The sequence below is a fragment of the Psammomys obesus genome, unplaced genomic scaffold (assembly GCF_907164565.1).
Source record: "Psammomys obesus unplaced genomic scaffold, mPsaObe1.curated_primary_1811, whole genome shotgun sequence".
Classification (NCBI taxonomy): domain Eukaryota; kingdom Metazoa; phylum Chordata; class Mammalia; order Rodentia; family Muridae; genus Psammomys; species Psammomys obesus.
In genome coordinates this window covers 14,198,997-14,219,132 of record NW_026592890.1, presented here as the reverse complement: position 1 = coordinate 14,219,132, position 20,136 = coordinate 14,198,997, and the positions used below count along the sequence as shown (strand labels likewise).

Sequence of the window (20,136 nt, the reverse complement as noted above, 5' to 3'; positions counted from 1 at the left end):
GAAACAAGATTAGCAACCAGATAAAAGGGTAAAACTTAAGAGAATAAATGCTACTGCACAAGCACTTCTCCATGATTATTTAAAATTGTCCACAAAAACATGCAATTTATATATATTCTTAATTTGTGTGTGCATGTGTGTGACACATGTCTATAATTCTAGCACATGAGAAGCTGAGACAACAGGATTTTGAATTCAAAGACCACCTGAGCCTCAAAAAAAGGTATGGGGGTGTATGCATGTTTATACACAAACAGAAAACAAACAAACACACACACACACACATCCAACTATACGCGAACCAAGTATTTTTATTTATTTATTTGTTTACTGTGTATGCGCGTATACGTGTAGAAGTCAAAGAGTAACTTAAGAAGTCAGTTTTCTCCTTTTACCATGTGGACGGCAGGAAAAAAACCACAGGCTGTCAGAAGAGGTAACAATCCCTTTACCCACTGAGCCCTCTCACCAGCCCACAGCGTGGTTTCTCTGATAACCAGTTAAACACGTGTTAGGCACTCATTTGTGGCAAGTTACATGCTAGAATTAAAGAGTATGGAGACAAAAAAAAAGATAAAACACATACGTTTGTCTAGCCTTCTAAATTTATGGAAAAACAACTCACCATGTTTCTGCTGTTAATGTCTCCTAAGTAAACCACAGCATTCATCTGAGATGCCCAGGTCTGAATTTCTCTTTGCCAAGAAGTAAGAGTGGAGAGTGGGACAACTAGTAGAAAAGGTCCATATAATTGATGTTCATGAAACAAATAGTTCAAAAATGAGATCGTCTGTATGGTTTTTCCAAGGCCCATTTCATCAGCAAGTATGCAACTATTTCCTCTACAAAGTTAAAAAACAAAAATCCATGTATGTAATAAAGGTATAACTTCACAAAGAACTGCTGCCATATCATGTGCTCCATCTAAGTGAAGCTATATAAAATGAAACTCCAAGAGGTATTTAGGCACTACAGTATTTCTATCAGCAACATACAATAAATACAAAATCTTACCAAAATGCATAATCACTAACATTATAGAAAATGTAAAATGAATAATAAGCAACTTTTAAGGACAGATTTTGCTTTAATTCTTAATATCATTATTCTTAGTTAATTACAAAGGCAATGATTCAATTTATCTACCAGCAGTAAGTAGACTGTAGATGTTAATAAGTAAAAAGTATCTAAGAAGGACAAAGAGGGAAAAGTATAACTAAACTGCATCCTAGAGTTGTGGACTCAAGAAAAGGGACCACAGGAGGCAGGGAAAGAGTGGAGGACTAAGTGGTTACTAGAAAAACTACCAAATGGAGAAATACCTCAGGAACTGCAGATGACAACATATACAATGTTTCCAGTTAAGCGAAAACATTTAAGAATTGCAACCATCAAGTTAAACACAAGCTTTGTTAACAAAAATCATCCCTAGATTATGTATTTATAAAATCTGTTCTCACTCCTTTAGCTTTTCTGGTATTAGCATGTCCTCAGTCAAGGTCATACAGTAAAAACACAATGTGGCAACAACAAGGGGCACGCATTTATCACCTGCAGCTTTCTGTACCTTGTCAAAGAAGCATGATGACCCCAGACACCTACATTCTAGATAGTCCTAGCACCTGAGATAAAACAGGACGATCAGGAGTTCAAGATCATCCTTGGCTACACAGTGGGTCTGAGGTCAGCTGGACCATATGAGACCATATGAAACCAATCGGAAGAGAAAATAAAAAAACAAACAAAAATCCCACAAAATCACATCCTTGAATAGATTGAGAAATTAAAAGAGAAAGTAACTTATCCACAGTCAAGACTATGTATTGGTTGACCAGAGATAAATTCTAAACCTCTTACCTCTGGGACCAATTTTTAGTGAAGTGACTGTGCAGCCAGTGTTGAGACTGAATATATGTGAGTCCCGAGAGTTTCACTATCAAGAAACCATTAACATCCTGAAGTTGGGATTGTGAATCTAAAATATGTGAAAATATCCTGAAAACTCTCAAAATACTTTCCACTGACAATTATAATTTTCATTGTGTTACTGGCTCCATTTAAAAGACTTTAAGTGAAATCTGACATGTTTGGATGAATGCGTTAACGTGGAGGAAAAAAAACAATGTTTCTCTGCTGCAGAGCATATCTCAAGCAGACACTGTGTACTGTAGTCTCATCTGTGGACTCACACCTCTGGGTCGTTATTAGAAGAAACTGACAACTGGTTTAACCTTTAAAGAAAGAACATGGCAACCTTTGAAGAAAGGGTAAAGTCTCATTCTTTCAAAGTAGGTAGGTAACTCAGAATACACTTACTTGCACCAAGAGTGAGCAAGCCAATTTAAACCATTCAGCTGATAGTCTCTCAATTCTAAACCCTCATGTCCTCCAATATAGGATGGTTGTTTCTTCAGAGCTACAAATCTTGGTCTTTGTTTCAATACCTTTGGTCAGAATAAATATTAACATGCAGAATTACTGAATATAAGAAATCAAGCAAAAAGTGAATGTGCTTTAGCCTATCTTTACCATAAATATTAACATTTATTTTAAATTATCAATTTCAGAGTTATGAGTCAATATGTGTAAGAAGACAAGCACTATAGTGTACACCTATAATCTGCCCACTCAACAGAGAAGACAAAAGGACTATTTCTAAAAACAGGAATCATGAGGATCCTGAGCTCAAGGCCAACATGAGCAAGATAACAGAACCCCAGCTCAAAACCATAACAAACATTACTAATTACATCCCGTCCACTATCTGATACTGTGTAGCAATTATAATATTCCATATCTTTCGTTGATAACAGCACTCAAACAGAAAAATATATATATATTTAGCTGATGATTCATTTGTATATGGCTGTTTTCTATGACTCTGGCAAGAATGTAGAGTAAAATGTTTTACCAGTTTTTGTGTGTGAGAGCAACAACAACAAAAAGTCTCTCAGGAAATTCAGTTCTCAACAATATATGTAGGTCAAGTATTTCACAAGGAAATGTCAAATTTATTTATAACCATCGCTCCAACCATGAACTATAAATACTTTATAAGATTTCTATTCCATATGATAATTCAAAATACCACTAAGAATTTAATTCAATCTTGTAATAAAGTAGTAGCTACACTTCAAAACTATGACTAATATTATATAAAATATGTAAATTTCTAAAGTCATAGAGAACACAGTCCTAGAAAGCCTTGCATCCTGATTCTTTTACTTTCAGCAATATATTTGTGACTTTTAAATCAAGCATACACTTTCAAATTCCAAAGAAATGTTCTCTATTCAGTCTCCATACATAATCATCATCACCACCAACTTATCATATTTTAAACATGGTGTTTAAATTGTTGGTACTCACTTTGCAATCTTTAAAAGGAGTAGTTTTTGACTGATTTCTGCTAAAATATTCATCGATGCATGTCTGAAACTTTTTGGAAATAAGAGCTCCATCCTCCCAGCTGCACTCTGAGTACGGAAGCCCCTGCCATTTGCAGTAATAATCAGGAAGACCAGCTGCTGATTTTTGATTGGAATGAGCTGTGAGATGAATCAGGTATTCGTTTTATTTTATTTATATTTCATTACATCAGAGGCACAACCAGTAAAAACTACATAAGTGAGAATTAGTCATCTACATTACAATATTTTATTTTAGTAAAAGCAAGCTACTATATTTCATGCGGAAAAGGTACACTGCTTACATTTGCTTATATGATTTCAAGCACAGATTAAAAAGTCTGAAGGCAGGCTTGAGAGTACACAATTGTAATCCCAGTTACTCAGGAAGCTCAGCTATGAGGATTCTAAACTGGAGAGTATTTATCATGGGCAACATAATGGGAATCCCATCTCAAAAACATACCAATTATCACATTTCTTTACTACTAACCAATTATGCGCTCCACTATCTGATACTGTTTGTGTAGATCATCTGTAAGTTCTTGCTGGCAATTATAATATTCTACATCTTCCGGAGAAGCGTTTTTCAACCTGAAAAATTTTAAACCAACAACAGACTTGAGATTTTTCTCTAAATAACTTTACCTTACTGATAATTATCTGTCAAGACAAGCTCCCATTGTATCCTTTAACGGTATAAACTAAGTCTGAACAATGCAGAAACTGAAACAGAGAGAAATATATTAGTAGTTTTTCTTTTTCCTTGGCAAGGGTAGAGACTGAAACTTGCACATTATAAGCAAGAGTTCTACCACCCTGATCAACATCACTAATTTTTAATTTTATAATTTTTTCAGAGTATGATGCAATCTGATTCTTACCAAAGACAAATTCAGACCTGACAGATGAAATAATATAGTCTAGAAATATTTTAGGTTGTCATCTTACTCTTTGTTATGCATTTCTTAATACCAAAAAGCTTCCTCAACTCTATTCTTGAACTAGAAAAACTGTCAAGGGATTTTTACCATCTTTTTGTTTCCTGGTCTTTTTTCTTGTAATTGTCCAGTTTTTTCATGCCCCTGACGTTCTGCAGCTTGAGGCTTTCCTCTGTCTCCCAGGTGTTGTGGATGTGTGACCATCCTTTCCACTTAATTAAGTACTGCACGTCTCCTGGCTCCTGGCTCTTTTCAAATCCTGCGTTGGGGTCACCGTCCGCTTCAACAGCATAAATGGTTGTAGTAGCACCAGTAGCTAGAGACAAAGGAGAATGGCCATGTAATTCTGTTACAGGGTTATTTTCTTCCCAATTCAAAGTTTCAAGAATCTATGTATAAAACCACTCACTAAATAGGCAAACTATTAACGTACAAAAAACTAAAAACTAATAAAAGCATACAAAATTTTATCGCATATAAAAGATAATCAAAATTTTAGAACTGAAAAATTAGCTAATTCAATCCCTCTCTTGAGTTTAAAAACAGGGGAAACAGATGCAGTAAGATGGCCCAGCAGGCAGAGGCCTGACAACCTTACAGCCTGCCTGCATGCGTGCACAGCACATGCATACAAACACACATGTGCACACTAAAGTTCTCTTAATTAAATAAGGAAAAACAATTTTTCAAAACACAGTGAGACACTGAACAGCACACCTACTATAACTAGTGACTCAATTAATAATTAGTAACTAGTAACTTGAATACTGCTATTATTTTACTTTCCAGTTACATTAAGCAATAAAAAACCTATACATTCAAGACTTAAGCAAAAACTGTCAAAAAAATCAAAAACCCTTTAAGTTGAAAGTATGTATATATATAGAAATATATAGATATACACATATATATATATATAAACACAAATGGTTTAAAAAAAAAAAGACAAATCTATTAAGTTAAAAGCCTTCCCATCCATCTAGAACACAGGACTGTGTTCAGAGACTATGGGCCAAGCAATACACATTTTGACAGCAAATAAGCAAAATAGAGGAAAATTCCCTTTCTTTGCTTTCAAAACTGGATAGTATTTAAGAAACACCGCCGTCTGTGCTGATGAACACTCTCTGCACCCATACCTCCTTTCCTCCCGATTCTGCAATCCATAAACCGTTCTATGGTTTCGAACTCCTCCTCCTCAGGCTGAGGAACATCCTCCCCACAGACTTCCAGAAGGTCGTCAGAGTCTGTCTTCATCTCTTCATCCTCCTTGTAGCTCACATTGACTGTGGCTTGGCGGCGAGAGCTTCGCTTATCATTATCATAATCTTCATCATCCTCATCTTCAGATGAGTCAATCTGTCTCTTTTTTTGCCCAAGAATTTTTTTCCCATTTTTTGACTTAGATCTGGAGAAGGGAAGGAAGGAAAAAAAAAGTGTTTTACAAAAACACTAGCATAAAAAAATTAAGAAAGTATACAAAAAAAAAAAAAAACTTCTCTAAATGGCAATTTTTAGCATCAAACCACAAAATACTATACTCACCTATTTTGAGGTTTTCTGCTTTTGACTTTGTTTTTTGGCTCATAATCCGATTCTGTCTCATCACAGCTACTTTTGTCTCTCTCTTCTTCAGATTCTGAGTCTGAACCAGACTGAGACGGAGATCCTGACCCAGACATTTGCCAATCTTCACTGCATATAAAATATTTTTATTTAGATATTAATCATAAGTAATTTATATTACTAATAAAATGCAATTATGATCAAAAGTAATTAAAGTCTATTTCATTGAATATAAAGTGAACTATTACTTCGAGCCACACTGGAAAACATTAAATGGCAGCTGAGTAACAATGAGAACTGTTTTGCAAAGATTTCTTATAACCCCAGAGTTTTACTGATCACTTAACCCTCAAATGAGAAATTACATGAACAATGGTTATAGGATAGTGTGCATACTGTTCTAAAAAACAAAAGGGAGTTTCACCCCTCTTGTTGCAATTTTTTAGACACTATAGTTTACCTTTGAGTGCGGAAGCAGTGTGGCTCAGCATGGTGATCAAGGTGATGCAGGCAGCTGTGCTGCACGCACCAAGGGCATCCTGTGGGGGGGGGGGGCGCTGCCACCTGATGTGTTTTGTTTTATGTACTGTGGGGGAACCAGAACTTTGAGTGGTCCATTGGAAAGGACCCAGGCAAGTAAGTAAAGGCCGAGTGAGCACCTGCACACCTGGGTGAGTCTCCTGCCTCTGGAAGACCCTTCCCTAGGAAAGGGACCTACAGTGTAGTGTCTTAAAAACATAACAAACTAGTATAGGCTGAGAGGTGGTGGAGAGCAGATCACTCTATGTGTATGGGTGTTTTTGTCTGTGTGTCTGTCTGTCCACCACCTGTATTCCTGGTGGCCACAGAGGCCAGAAAGGGTGTCAGATTCCCTGGGGCTGGAATTACAGACACTTGTTAGCCACAATGTAGGCGGTTATTGGGAACTAAACCACTGCTGCTCTCTGGAAGAGCAACCAGTGTTCTTAATCGCTGAGCCTTCTTTCCTACCCCTAAACTGATTCTTACATAGTCGTACATGTTCTCTAGGGAAAAGAAAGCCTAATTATAGAAGAATGTGAAATAAACTAAGGCACTTCCAAAATATCAATTCAACCAAAATTCAATGAACAATAACCTTTCTATTCCCTGCTCTAATCTACTTAGTTTCTTTTCAATCAACATGCACAGAAAAATACTGGGTCTACATGTTAATATTCTGTAATTATATACAGATACATATTAAAGTCTTACATTTAACTTGAGTATCTCTAACATGAAAATCTAGTTATCTTGAAACTTTTAAAAGTTCCCAATTAAAAAGTTTCCAATTTGGACTTCTGGGAGTTTGGAGTTAGGGGGTTGGGTACTCAAGACATATAATATATGCAAAAATTCCTAAACGCGCTAAATTCTAAACCCTGAACGACTTCTGGCCACAAGCATTTTAGGTTATGGTATCCACCTGCACTCTACCCTACTGCGGATGATGCTCCGCTCCACTGCTTGATATATGCTACTTCAAAGGTGACTCCGGGAAGTGACCAACACACACACACAAAATCAGACTAGCAAAACACAGTAGAAGTCCATTATTTTATCATGGGGTCTTTTAGAACATGGACACTGAAAGTGGCATTATGTAGTTTACTTTTCCAAATAAAATTTTCAATGTCATTTAATTTTTATACCAAATCAAGTCTACACATCAGCCTAAATTATTTTTTTGCTTATGTCCATGCTAAACTGAAAATTTAACAGCTCAATAAAAGATAAATCAAAAGCTGAATAAATAATAAATTAAAAAAAATTAAATACCTGAGAAGACCCCATATTTGAAAATAAAATATAGTTTTCACTGAAAACTAGAACACAAGGTAACTCAGTTATCAGTGCTTTTCTGGCACATGTGGAGCCTTATGTTTGACCCAACATTAACACATGAAAAGCATACAAAGCTTTAACATCTGAAGGAATTAGACACAATGCAGCACAACAAAGATAAAACATGACACAGTAAGATTTACAGAGTAAAACTAGGTTATCCAAAATACACCTAGTAACAGGCATGCCCTATGCGACAGGGAAAAGAGAATCAGAAGATAACCAAAGATACCAAAACTAAAAAACATGAGTCTTACAATTATAAACATACAAAGCCTGTGGAAAAAATAATAAATCCAAATACACATAGAACAAAGTAAATATACAGAATACCCAAGACAAATAAGATAAATAGAGGTCAAAACATCATAATGAAAAACCAACCCAGTAAACATGGATCTACTGTGAGAAAGTGTTCTAGCTGCTGTCTGGGTACCCTGAACTTTAAAGGAGCTCTATAGAAGTGAACTCCTTGTGTAGATCAACTATGTGGGTAACTAACACAACAGCCAAGTCCCTCATACCCTGCAATCTTACATGCTTTTCTCCCATTATAAAAACTTGGAAAGTAGTGTGTGTGTGTGTGTGTGTGTGTGTGTGTGTGTGTGTGTGTGTGTATAAAGTAGTACTTTGCCATCGTTGTCAATCTTTAATCTAGAAGTACAGGGGTACAGGTCACACATATAAAATAACTGGCATAAAAAGACCTCAGCCAGGTACAGAAAGACAAATGTCAAGGTAATGGTTTAAATTAATCTTAAACACCATGGAATTATAAAAACTAGTTTTGGAAAGGAAGAGTACAAAACAAGAAATACAAAACCACAGTATTTCCCTAGCACTAAAAGTCAGCTAAATAAGATCACATACTCATTATGCTTTTTCCTCTTGAGCCCACTGGAGGAGTCATCTGAGTCTTCACTGCTAGAGGAATCCTACAGAGAAACAAGACTAGTTACTCACAATCCAGTAAGTCAGCAAAGCTCCACTTGCTGTGCAGTTAATGTTCATTTTGTTAACAATGCCCATAAAGTCTTCTCTTTTTGTTCCATGTTGCTTTATGTTATTAGCGTAAAGTAATTAAAAGCATTCTTATTAAAAATTAAGACAGTGGAACTGAGCAAGTACGACAACACCAGCATCTTATATAAATTCAGACCTAGTAGCCTAGGGATCATGAATTACTATTACAGATTACGGCTTCAAGACAATTTGGAAGTGACATGTTTTTCTTAAATGTATCTGTAGAAACATCCAGGTATTCTTGACAATACACAGAAACACTGTTTATTTTAAAGTCTATTCACTTAATATTTCAATAATTTAGGGTTATTCACTAGACCATATATGAATTAAAATGCATCCATTAATAAACAAATGAAGAAAATATGGTATATAGACACAATGAAATACTATTCAGCCATACAAAATTAGGGAATTCTGTCATTTGCAGCCAAAATAGATGGGAAGAGTACATTAATTTAAGTAAAATAAGTCAGACACAAAGGACAAACACTGCGTGTTCTCTTGCTGCTTTCAGAGAAGTAAAAGAAAATAATGGTGTCCAGGACCTAGGAAGGCCAAGGAGGCTAGAGAGATGGTTGATGGGACAGAGCACAGCTGGGTAAGAATAATCTGATACAGGACAACTACAGTTTATGATAACTAATTATTCTGAAGTAGCCAGAGAGAAGATCTTCAATGTTCCCAACGTAAGAAAACAATGCATGTGAGGTTACAGACAGTCCAAGAGCCTTGGTCTATTAAGAGTATGCACACACACTGAAATGTCAAAGGATAAACTGGCAGTGTGGACCAGCAGACTGCTTCGTCATGTCCACAGCCTAGCAACAAGAAAAAAAAAGTCAGTCATACCCTTAGCAAAGAAAAAAAGTCAAAGTATCCACCCTAAAACATGTTCAATTTCTATGTAATAATTAAAAGTAAAAATTCTGTGACTGGACAGACACGCCAGTAGTGAAAAATATTTACTGCTCTTGAAAAGAACCAGAGTTTGGTTCACACCGTCTAAATGGGGTTGCTCAGAATCGCTTATAACTCCAGTTTCAGGAAACCTGACAACCTCTCACGGTCTTTTTGTGCATCCCTAGACAGACACAGACAAAGACAAAAAGACAAAAAGACACAGATACACACATACACACACACACACAATATAATGGTTTGAATGAGAGGTCCCCATAATCGTTCATTTGAATACTTAGTCCCAAGATGGTGGCACTGTTTGGGTAGGTTTAGGAAGTGTGTCCTTGCTGGAAAAAGAATGTCACAGCTTTACTGTCTCAAAACTGGGTCCTTCCCAGTTTGCATCTGTGCTGCAAGTTCACTGTTTCAGCTGTGAGCTCTCAGTCTGTTGTTTCAGGTACCATGCTTACGGGCTGTCACACTTCCCCACTATAATGGTAATAGAATCTTTACTCCCTGAAATGTCAGGCCCCCAACAGACCTTCCTTCTGCAAACTGACCCACCTTGGTGCTTATCATAACCACAGAAACCTAACTTAAGACACGCACAAATAAACAAAAATAAGTATTACCATGAAAAGTGGTTTGCATGCCAGTTACCTTTTTCAAAAGTAAATTTTTAAAGAAATGTGTTGACACAGAATAAACAAATGCAAATATGCATGCTGATGAGAGCATATTAAGTCAATGGAGGATATGTATATAGTACTACATTATATATGCACTAAAAATTAATACACACACACCAATTGGAATAATTCAGACCAAGAGACCACGCGAATGAGCATGTACATATGTGCATGTGCTGCTGACTTTTTTGACAACTTGATACAAGCTAGAGTCATCTGGGAAAAAGGAACAAGTGAGAAAATGCCTCCATCAGTGGCTTATAGGCAAGTCTGTGGGCCATCTTCTTGGGTAACGTATGATGTGGGAGGGCCCAACGGCCCAACCCACTGCATGTGATGTCAAAATGGGCAGTTCCTGGGAGATAGAAGAAAGGTGGCTAAACTGTGTGCCTGAAAAGCATGCTGGCCAACAGTACTTCTCCACAGCCTCTGCTTCAGTCCCTGCCTCCAGGCTCCTGCCTTGACTTCCTTTCATGACAGACTAGAAGGTATATGATGAACCAAATCCTTTCCTCCCTCAAGTTGGTCTTGATCAGTGTTTATTATACCAATAAAAAGCAAAGCAAGAAAAGAAACAAATATTCCAAATAACAAACCTGGTCTCATATTTTGTTCAGTACGTCTTTATCCACTGAAGTATGTGTGTACATATATATATATATATGTATATATATATATATATACACACACATATACATATATATATGTGTGGGTGTAAAATATTGGGGGTGGGGCATTGAAAAAGATCAACGAATCGCAATCTTTTCGCCTCAGTCTCACAAGCTCTAAGATTATAGACACTGGATCATGCCAATCATCATATATAATATTTCTTGAAATTTCACCTCTGGTTTCTCTGGTTTTGTCTTGAACAATATCTTACTAGGTATCACTGGTTGGTCTCAGTTCATATGGCCAGTGGTAAACTCTAACTGGCCTTGCTTCAGCCTCTTGAGAGCTGGCACAGCAGGCAGGTACCACCATACCTACCTTCTTTATTTCTTGTTTTGCCATGATGAGCAAATAAATCCACATAAATGTCCCACTACTTTTGATTAACCTCTAAAAACAGGAATATTGATTTTTAAAAAAAGAGATGTCTGTATGTCAAGACCCTTGACAAGCACTCACATTCAGTGAGTGAGCAGGCCTATGTCCACTCAAGCAGCAGCTCACAATGGACTCACCTCTTCGGATCCACTATTGGATGAAGCTGGACGCTGCTGCTGGGGCTGCTGGGGCTGCTTCTTAAGGACTGCAGATCTCTGAACAGCCACAATACTGGGGTTACATTTCCAAAACTGTACCAGAAACATAAACCAGGGAAAGATGAAATGTGGCAAAAACTGTAATTTCAACATTTATACCCCTCCAAGTAAATTATTTTCCTCACTCATTATATAAACGCAGTGTCCCTGCAATAAATAAAATGAAATAAAATGTAAGGTTTCACAATGAATATGAGAAATCTATGGCATATTGAATTTTATATATAATAACCACCATGCTCTTGGTGCTCTGAATATTTTCAGAAACGAAGTGGTAATGTGCTGTATCACTCTTACTTTTAGAGTGGCCACCTATTTTCTCATGTGTTAGGTGAAGAGCCAGAATCAAAGCATAAACATGTTACTCTGCAAACAGGTTTTGCTCATGCAACTTGACTTTTTTTTTTTTTTTGGGGGGGGGGGCGCACGCATGATTTACATTTTTGGCTCAAGCACTTTAGCTCTCCAGACACTGGTACTGAGTAACTGCATACACTGCCATGAAATAGGAACAGGTTTTAGTTATGGAAACAGTGCTATCAAGGCTTCCTGCTGTTAGCAACAAAGCACCCCCTTGTAGACCTTAAGGGCAGATCTGGCAAGCTTAACAAGAGGACCTCAAGCAGCCTTTACTTTTATCCAAGAAATTCAGTTTCTACCATCTGGTGTTTGTGGTGCTAGGGACGAAATCCAGAGTCTCCAGCTAGGCGGGTGCTGTACTGCTGAGCAGTACTCCCAGCCCATGACACTGCCCAGGGACAAGATTCCACTTGTATTAAACAGGTAGGAAAAAAGGCTTTATTTGTGTATATAGGTATTTTTCTAGCTATTTGCTTCTCTCTTAAGCCAGTTAGTTGTATGGCCACAGCTTCTGAATCACAAAAAGTAAGTCTTAACGTCTAAAATCTGTTTGGTTTTTTTTCTCCTGAAAACTCTAATACAAGCAATGTCAACTGCTTAAGTTTTTCCAAAGTAATTTTTTAAATCCTATTTTGCACTGAATTACCTCAGCTCCATCAACTTTTGGCGGTTTTGCTTGGACTTTGTTCTCCCGGGATGTGTCTGATTCAGACTCTGATTGACTTCCTGAGTCAGAACCAGAATCAGAGTCGCTGCTCCCAGTCTGGCTGCTGCTTCCATCACTGCTGCTGCCAGAACTCGAGCCAGATCCAGTGCCTGACGCTGACCCAGAATCATCCTCTGACTGACTACAATTTGAAAATAAAAAACTTGAAGCACAACTCAACACAAATTTAATTTTTCAGCAGAAAGCTAAACATAGTTTAATATTTCAATTATCTGTGGCCAAATACAAAGAATAATCTTCATTCATAGTAACAGTCAATCATAGTAATTAATATGTTGGGCTTTTGGTTTATTTGTTTTTGTTTGAGGTGGGGTTTCTCTGTGTAGTTCTGGCTATCCTGGAACACACTCTGTAGACCAGGCTAACCCGGAACTCACAAAGATCACCTTGCCTCTGCCTCCCACTTCCTGGGATTAAAGGTACGCACCACCACCACCCAGTATACATACAGATTTGTAGATAATCTCTCTCAAAGATAATGGGCAAGGCCTACCAATTATGGGCTCTTGGGCTAGAAACTGGGAAGACAATATGCTTAAGTCTTAGTACAAAAGCCTTTAAGAATCTAGCTCTTAAGAGTCTAAGTTAGGAACTGTATAAAGAAATTAATAAATGTTATATTTCTTACTACAGTGAGTAGAAAATAAGCCCATTTCTGGCTCCTATTTATTTTCAAGATTATTTCTGGCAATGTGCAGTGATGCAAGCCAGCAATCCCAAGCACTTGGGAGACCAGGGCAGGAGGTATTGGCTCCTACCTTCTGTAATTTTCAGAAAGACCATCAGGTGGCACAATTTACTCTTTCTCCAGAAAAAGGACCTAACAGATTTGTAAAATAGAATAAACGTTTCCAGAAAGGGTTTTTATTCTACAAATGCATGTTAAAATTAACAGATATGTGTTTTTAAAATGTAGACTTTTGTTTCATATCAACACAAAGCAAAACTTTGCCTCTAGTGAGATTTACAGTTTCAACATTGTTTCTACCAATATTGCTTTTTTTCTCGCCATTCCCCAGCCTTTCCCACCATTATGTCCCTCACCAACAGTTCTGAGCCTCCCAGATATCAACAAGTATCTGTTCATAAGAGGGAGAATGTCCTATTTTACTAGAACCCCTGTAACAATGCCATTGCAGAAGATTTTTTTTTCCTGACAATTTTATTTCTCTGTTAACTCATCGGTAAGAAAAACCATTAATTCAATAACTGTTACTGAGAACCACTCATATATCAAGCCTGGGAAGACTGAAACAACACAAAATCTTTACCATCAAAAGAACTTCTACCTTAAGGTGACTCCATTAAGTTGATAAGCAGCTTCCTGTGCTGTTTATAACAGCTGATCTAGACACAACCATGTTTGATAAAGTAATCAAGAATGCTTACTAGAAAGTACTGTCAAATTTATTCTTCACATGAAAAAATTAAGAAGGTGGAAGGTCTTAGAGTGTTACTTTGGGGATGCTTAATTTCACTAAAACACCTACCATAAAATTTACTTGCCAAACATGCACAAGCCCCGAGTTGATCCCAGTTACAGAACTTGGCATGGCAAAGCATGACTGTAAACATTAAGGAGATGGAAGAGGCAGAAGGATCAGAATTGCAGTGGCATCCTTGGTTACAATTTGAGACCTAACACGCTGTCTCCAAAATGAAGAAAAACAGGTAGATGGTGGAATTTGGGGCAGAGGCTCTACCACACTGTTCCTGCTATATTAATGGGACATGTTTATTATTAGAAGAAAGTCCAAAATAGTTTATTGAGTTGTTCTTCAGTGGAATAAAGAAGCAAGGGGGGTGATGAAGAGATGGCTCGGTGATTAAGACCACTGGCTGCTCTTCCAAAGGACCCGGGTTCAATTCCCAGCACCCGCATGTCAGCTCCTCCCAGCTGTCTGTAACTCCAGTTCCAAGGTATCTGATACCCTCACACCAATGCTCTTAAATTTAAATAAATATTAAAAAAAAAAAAAAAAAAAAAGAACATGCCAAGATAGGGAGGAAGGACGAGTTCCAGCAGAAGAGAATTCTGGTGTCTGACTGCACAGCAGGGTGATGATGGACCACAGTAACAATAATACAATTTAAAAAAAATGCCAGGAAAAAATGTTTTCAATGACTCCACCTAATAATAAATATTTCTTGGTATAAATGTTTCCCCTAATTTGAACATTAGACAAATAAAATTATTGCAGCCAACTTGCTTTCTGATAGGGCAAAATGTGTCATATCAGGCTTACTTTGTGTACCTAACTCAAGCTATCAACAGTTATTTCATCAAAAATTAAGTAGGATGTAAGTGTGAAGTAAACCTATGACTACGTACTTGTCATTTTGTGTGTTTAGCAGAATGAACTACAATGCATATATTTTAATACACTGAGAAAATGTATTAATTTATGCTAGCACTTTTAATTCACAATTACAAGGTTTTTAACTCTCTCAGTTCTGTGTTTACATCATTTTAATTGACTTTCTTGGTGCCAAATGACACTAATAATTTTCTTGTTTTATCTTAGAGCCAAGTATATACACATACACATATACACATCCAATTAATCAATTTCAGGCTAATAACATTATTATTAGTGATACCTGAAATAATTTCTTTGGTTTCTGTTTTCAAAACTGCTCATCTGCATATTTAAAATACAGCCTTAAAGTCAACTGAAGTAATTCCTGTGTGGCCAACAACTTCATATACTCAATTCTTTATTTTTTAAGTCTTTTTATTTGTTTTTATTTCATGTTGCATTGTTATTAACTTAGGTCTAATAGTTTAAAGATACAAAGTTTGAGCAGTTAAAATTAAAATGTAATTTTAAAATTTTATAATTGCCTTGCACCCAGATCTTGATTCCTAAATACTGTTGTATACCTGAATGACAACTCTCATAAGAAATGGAAGATTCTAGCGCTGTGAAACACACTTAGTAAAAACTAACAATACTGACATGCTAAAAATAAAATAAAAATAAACTTAAAGAAAGGGGGAAAAGGCACAGAGAAATAAAAGGACATGAGAACTGGTAAAGGGAAGCTTTGATTGGTCTAATTTGACTTAAGTATCAAAATAACAGCATTGAAAGGCTACTGATAAATACTAATTTATTTATTAAATAAAATAGGAGCTCAAGTTCCAAATGAGACTCAAACACAGTGGAAGCGTTGAACATGGATAAAGTGGTAGTTTTAGAAAAGTCAGATTACAATCATCTAGGGCAGACAAGAGCCATCAGTGGGTGCTAAGTATAGAAGGGTTTGATGAGTAAAATGCGTACATGGCTTTAGACTTGTTTTCTTTGGGGGTGGGGGGATGTTTGTTTGTGACAGTCCTGGCTGTCCTCAAACAGGCCAGCCTGGTCAACACTTGGCCTACCAAGTCCTGGGATTAAGGGTATGCATTACCACCGCCCAGGAGCTCTACTCACAGTGTAGCCACGGCCGGCCTGGAACTATGTACACCAAGCTCGCCTTTAACAAGAGATCCACCTGTCTCTGTCTCTGCTTCCCAAATGCTGGGAATAAAATGGTACTACTGTAACCTGCAATATTTCCATAGCTTTAGAACATCTTTTCATGGGGGCTAGAATGGTGTCCCAGTGGTTAAGAGCACATACAGATTTTCCAGAGGACCTGAGTTCAGATCCCACCAGAGCGGACAGCTCCCAAACATCTCTTAACTCCAGCTCCTCCAGCTCCAAGGGATCCAATGCAATGCCCTCTTCTGGCCTGTGGGGGCACCTGAAACTCGTGTAATAAAAAGTAACACTACCAATGAGACAACGGCCTGCCCCACAAAGAATATCACCTTTTCCCACTCATATGTACTGTCTACTAGGAAAAATGGGACTAGATGGAAAAAGTGAACAATTCGTGATATGGAAGGATAAAAGGAGTGGGTAGTTACTGAGGTCAAGAAAAAAACAAAGGAATAAAGAAGATCAAAGCACATTTTCTGCATCTGTATAAATGTCTAATAAATCTGTGGTTCTCGACACGTGGCTCACGACTCCTTTAGGGGTCACCACAACATAAGGAACTGTACTAAAGGGCTGCAGCAGCAAGAGGAAAACCGCTGGTCTAAGTGAAGCCTTACTTTTACAACACACACTACGGTAATAATTGTTTCTCTTTTTAAGGCAGTAACCCTAACAGGAGCAGATAAACAAGAGCCTCCAGATGTGCTTCTCTTAAGATGCATCATTTAAAGGGTGCATAACTTGAACTTAATCGTAAGTACACATCAGACAAACACAAACTAAGATGCATACTGTATAAAATGACTGGTGTGTAGTCATCAAGACAATTCAATAAAAGACAAAGCTGTTCCAGATTAAAGGAGATAAAAGAGCAACAACAACCAACTGAAGTGTGTGACCTTAGTCTAGATACTAATGAAAGCTTGAGAACCAAACAAAATGAAAAGAAAACTTCGGTTTTGAACCTGCTAGCTCACAGGGTTTAGGTAAGAGAACAATTTATTCTTTAAAAAGGTATACTAAGTTAAATGTGTAAGAAGCATGATTCTAGCAACCTATTTTCAAATCAGACAGACAGACAGACCACAGCACAAAGTCCCGGAACCAAGTATACACATGAGACACAGCAGAAATGCTGGGCGGTTCTTCCCACGAGACTGTACATTGGTAGGTGACTCAACTAGATACTCCCTTGTTTGGGACTTTTTGATTTTCCTTCAAAGTTTGTAGGTGAAGTCACTCTGAAAATTAGAACAGAGGTTTGACCACGAATAAAAATAAAAATACTATGTAACTCAGCTATACCACTCCTAGGCTCTACTCTACAGGGATGTCTCTACATCTACATTATTGCTACAGCAAGGAATGAAAGTAGTCTAGATGCTAATCAGCTCACAAATAGATACAGAAATGTGGTACATACCCACAGAATGATATCTGCAGGAAAATGGATAAAACTGGAAATAATATTGTTAAGTAACAAACTCAAAAAGATAAATACCACACCTTCTTAACTTTTATATGTGCAAATGTGTGTAAATGGTGTAGACTGTGAACCTAGAAAGGAGGCTATGAGAGAGGGAAAAGGTCTTAAGAAAATGGGGAATGAGAAAAAAAGTAATAATAGTATACATGTGACATGAAAACATTGTGGGAATTATAGGGGTGGGGACTGAAGCAAGGTGTGTCCAACAAAAACAATGCATGAAAATATGATAATAAAACTTGCTACTTTATGTTAATTAAACATCTCATTATGTAAAAAGTAGTATGATTTTTTTCAGAAACAAAAATCCAAAATAATCAGAAATGTTCTTCAAATTCTAACCTGCAACAAGATGGCCATCCCACCCCAGTTCTAAACTGTAGGTGCCTGGAGCCATCTCATACCTTCTAAAAGCCCATGAAAGCCTGTGGCAAAGCTATAACCACAACATATTCTGAGGGTGTCAAAGGCTTATGTTTACTATCTGGCTAAAAACCCTAAAATTTGAACCTTGGTAGCTATCTATTCACGTACTCTAAAACCATTCTCTGTGTTTTGCAATTTAAAAATCCATCTCCCTTCAGTGCCTGAGTTTCCTGCCTTTCCCGCCCTTCCTGCAAACTGAGAAGCATCGCTGTCCTACCGGCCCAGAGCACTTACCTCACTTCGCCTCAACTTCAAGTAGTGCTTTTCTTCTGAGCAGTGCACACACGACCAACATAAGCCAACACACCAGTGAGGTGTTAACCTAGCAAATACATTCCTACTTTCAAGCATCCTGTCTGCTATTTTATATGTTACAAATTCATGTATCTTGTGAATTAATGTACTGCTAAAACCGTATCTCCTTGTCTTCCTATTCTACAGTAATGTAAAACTAAACCTCTGCATACATTCTCATTCTCTTCTCCAGTTTTCTCTGCCTCTACATTACTTCATATGCGGGCTTCAGCAAGAATTAAAGAAAATAATTAAGGAAAATAATTTCTCTTTAAAGACACAGGAAGGATTGTCTCCTGTGAAAGGAAAGGATCTATGAAAACTCCTTATGTGTATCTTTAAGAATTTTTTTTTTCAGGTAGAGGTAAAATAAAGCACAGGGAAAATATTTTTTTAAGCTGTAGCATGTCATGTCTTAAATTTCATCGTACTGGGAAAGCGTGTGAAAGGGCTTTGAGGTCAATCACACAACACAAGGCATTTTCCAGGTACTCAGTGTCTGGAGGACTGACTCCTGAGGTAGACAGCACTGGCCTCATCCACAGGAGTCAGGGTTACATGCACACACTGTTAGCATACGGGAAGGGGACTCTGTGTGTAACCTTTTCCATTATTCCAAAAAAGTTACAGCCAAATTATCAGTTCTTAATCCAATCCCAATTTTATTCTAAGGTTCTGTGACCCCGAAATATCCTACTGGCTGCCATGTTGGTTCGTGACACTGCTCCTTACTGCTCTGGCTTTGAACTCCCCTGTTTTCTGGAACATCTAAGTTCACCTATTTTTAACCTATTTTATTTTCACATATGTAAGAGAAAGGAGTACTCCAAGAGTCAAAGTCCACATTAGTTCAGCCCACTCTACAACAGAATAAGCCCTTTCTCTATACTTTCCATTCAAATCAGTTCTTTGAAATAAAAAAAAGAAAGAAAAAAAAAATCAAGGTTCATCTTTAGCAAATAAAAAAATAAATAAATGGCCTCTAAGAAAAATGGTAGCAACAATAGTTAGATTCCCAACCCACAGGGGAAAAAAAAAAAAGAAACTTGAGTAAAACTTTTGCCAAAATTTAAAAACTTAAAAAAAAAAAAAAAATTGGGAGTAGGTTAGAGAGTGAAAACAGCATCTCAAAACAGTAGCACCAAAGAAAAGTGGCCGCTTACACATACTTAACCACTGTATTAGACCGCCTCTATCAAAGCCTTACTTCAATGGTTTCTGATTTTAATTCTGTAACTAATAACTAATGTCATTTACCTACTGTTGTTCTTTACACATAAAGGTCTTCCTGCAGCCAACCAGTCTCAGCTGGCTGCACAGGAACAACACAAAACCAAGTGCCCCTGAATTACAAAAGGAGATGTCTCAAAAAAAAGGGGGGGGGGTTCTTCTTATAGATCTATCTCCCTATATAAAAAATAAATAAACCTTTAGTAGTATTTAGGATCATTGAAAGAAGGGAGCATGCTATTAGCCGTTGGTAGAAGGAAATCACTCTACAGAATTACAGAAAGGATCATGTGCCTGATAAGCAGGCATACTTTACACATCAAGAAACTGCTTAGTAGTCCACAGAAAGAACAGTGTGCTCATTTTCTCATTATTGCTGCCAGCCTTTTAGTGCTACTTAAATCACATCATGCGAAGAAAAGAAAGAAAGAAAGAAAGAAAGAAAGAAAGAAAGAAAGAAAGAAA

The 20,136-nt window shown here is 37.2% G+C and overlaps 1 protein-coding gene across 2 annotated transcripts in view; it reads right to left on the bottom strand.

Moving 5' to 3' along the window:
* Nucleotides 1-20,136, bottom strand: part of Chd1 (chromodomain helicase DNA binding protein 1) — a 69,599-nt gene that overhangs the window by 40,171 nt on the left and 9,292 nt on the right. For both annotated transcript variants that reach the window (XM_055615965.1, XM_055615966.1), the window contains exons 2-11: nucleotides 12,667-12,868; nucleotides 11,580-11,693; nucleotides 8,648-8,712; nucleotides 5,894-6,043; nucleotides 5,488-5,756; nucleotides 4,439-4,664; nucleotides 3,901-4,001; nucleotides 3,370-3,548; nucleotides 2,317-2,444; nucleotides 626-842 (exon numbers count right to left, since the gene is read on the bottom strand). In XM_055615965.1, coding sequence (XP_055471940.1) covers nucleotides 626-842; nucleotides 2,317-2,444; nucleotides 3,370-3,548; nucleotides 3,901-4,001; nucleotides 4,439-4,664; nucleotides 5,488-5,756; nucleotides 5,894-6,043; nucleotides 8,648-8,712; nucleotides 11,580-11,693; nucleotides 12,667-12,868 — 1,651 coding nt within the window. The remainder of the gene's footprint in view (nucleotides 1-625; nucleotides 843-2,316; nucleotides 2,445-3,369; nucleotides 3,549-3,900; nucleotides 4,002-4,438; nucleotides 4,665-5,487; nucleotides 5,757-5,893; nucleotides 6,044-8,647; nucleotides 8,713-11,579; nucleotides 11,694-12,666; nucleotides 12,869-20,136) is intronic.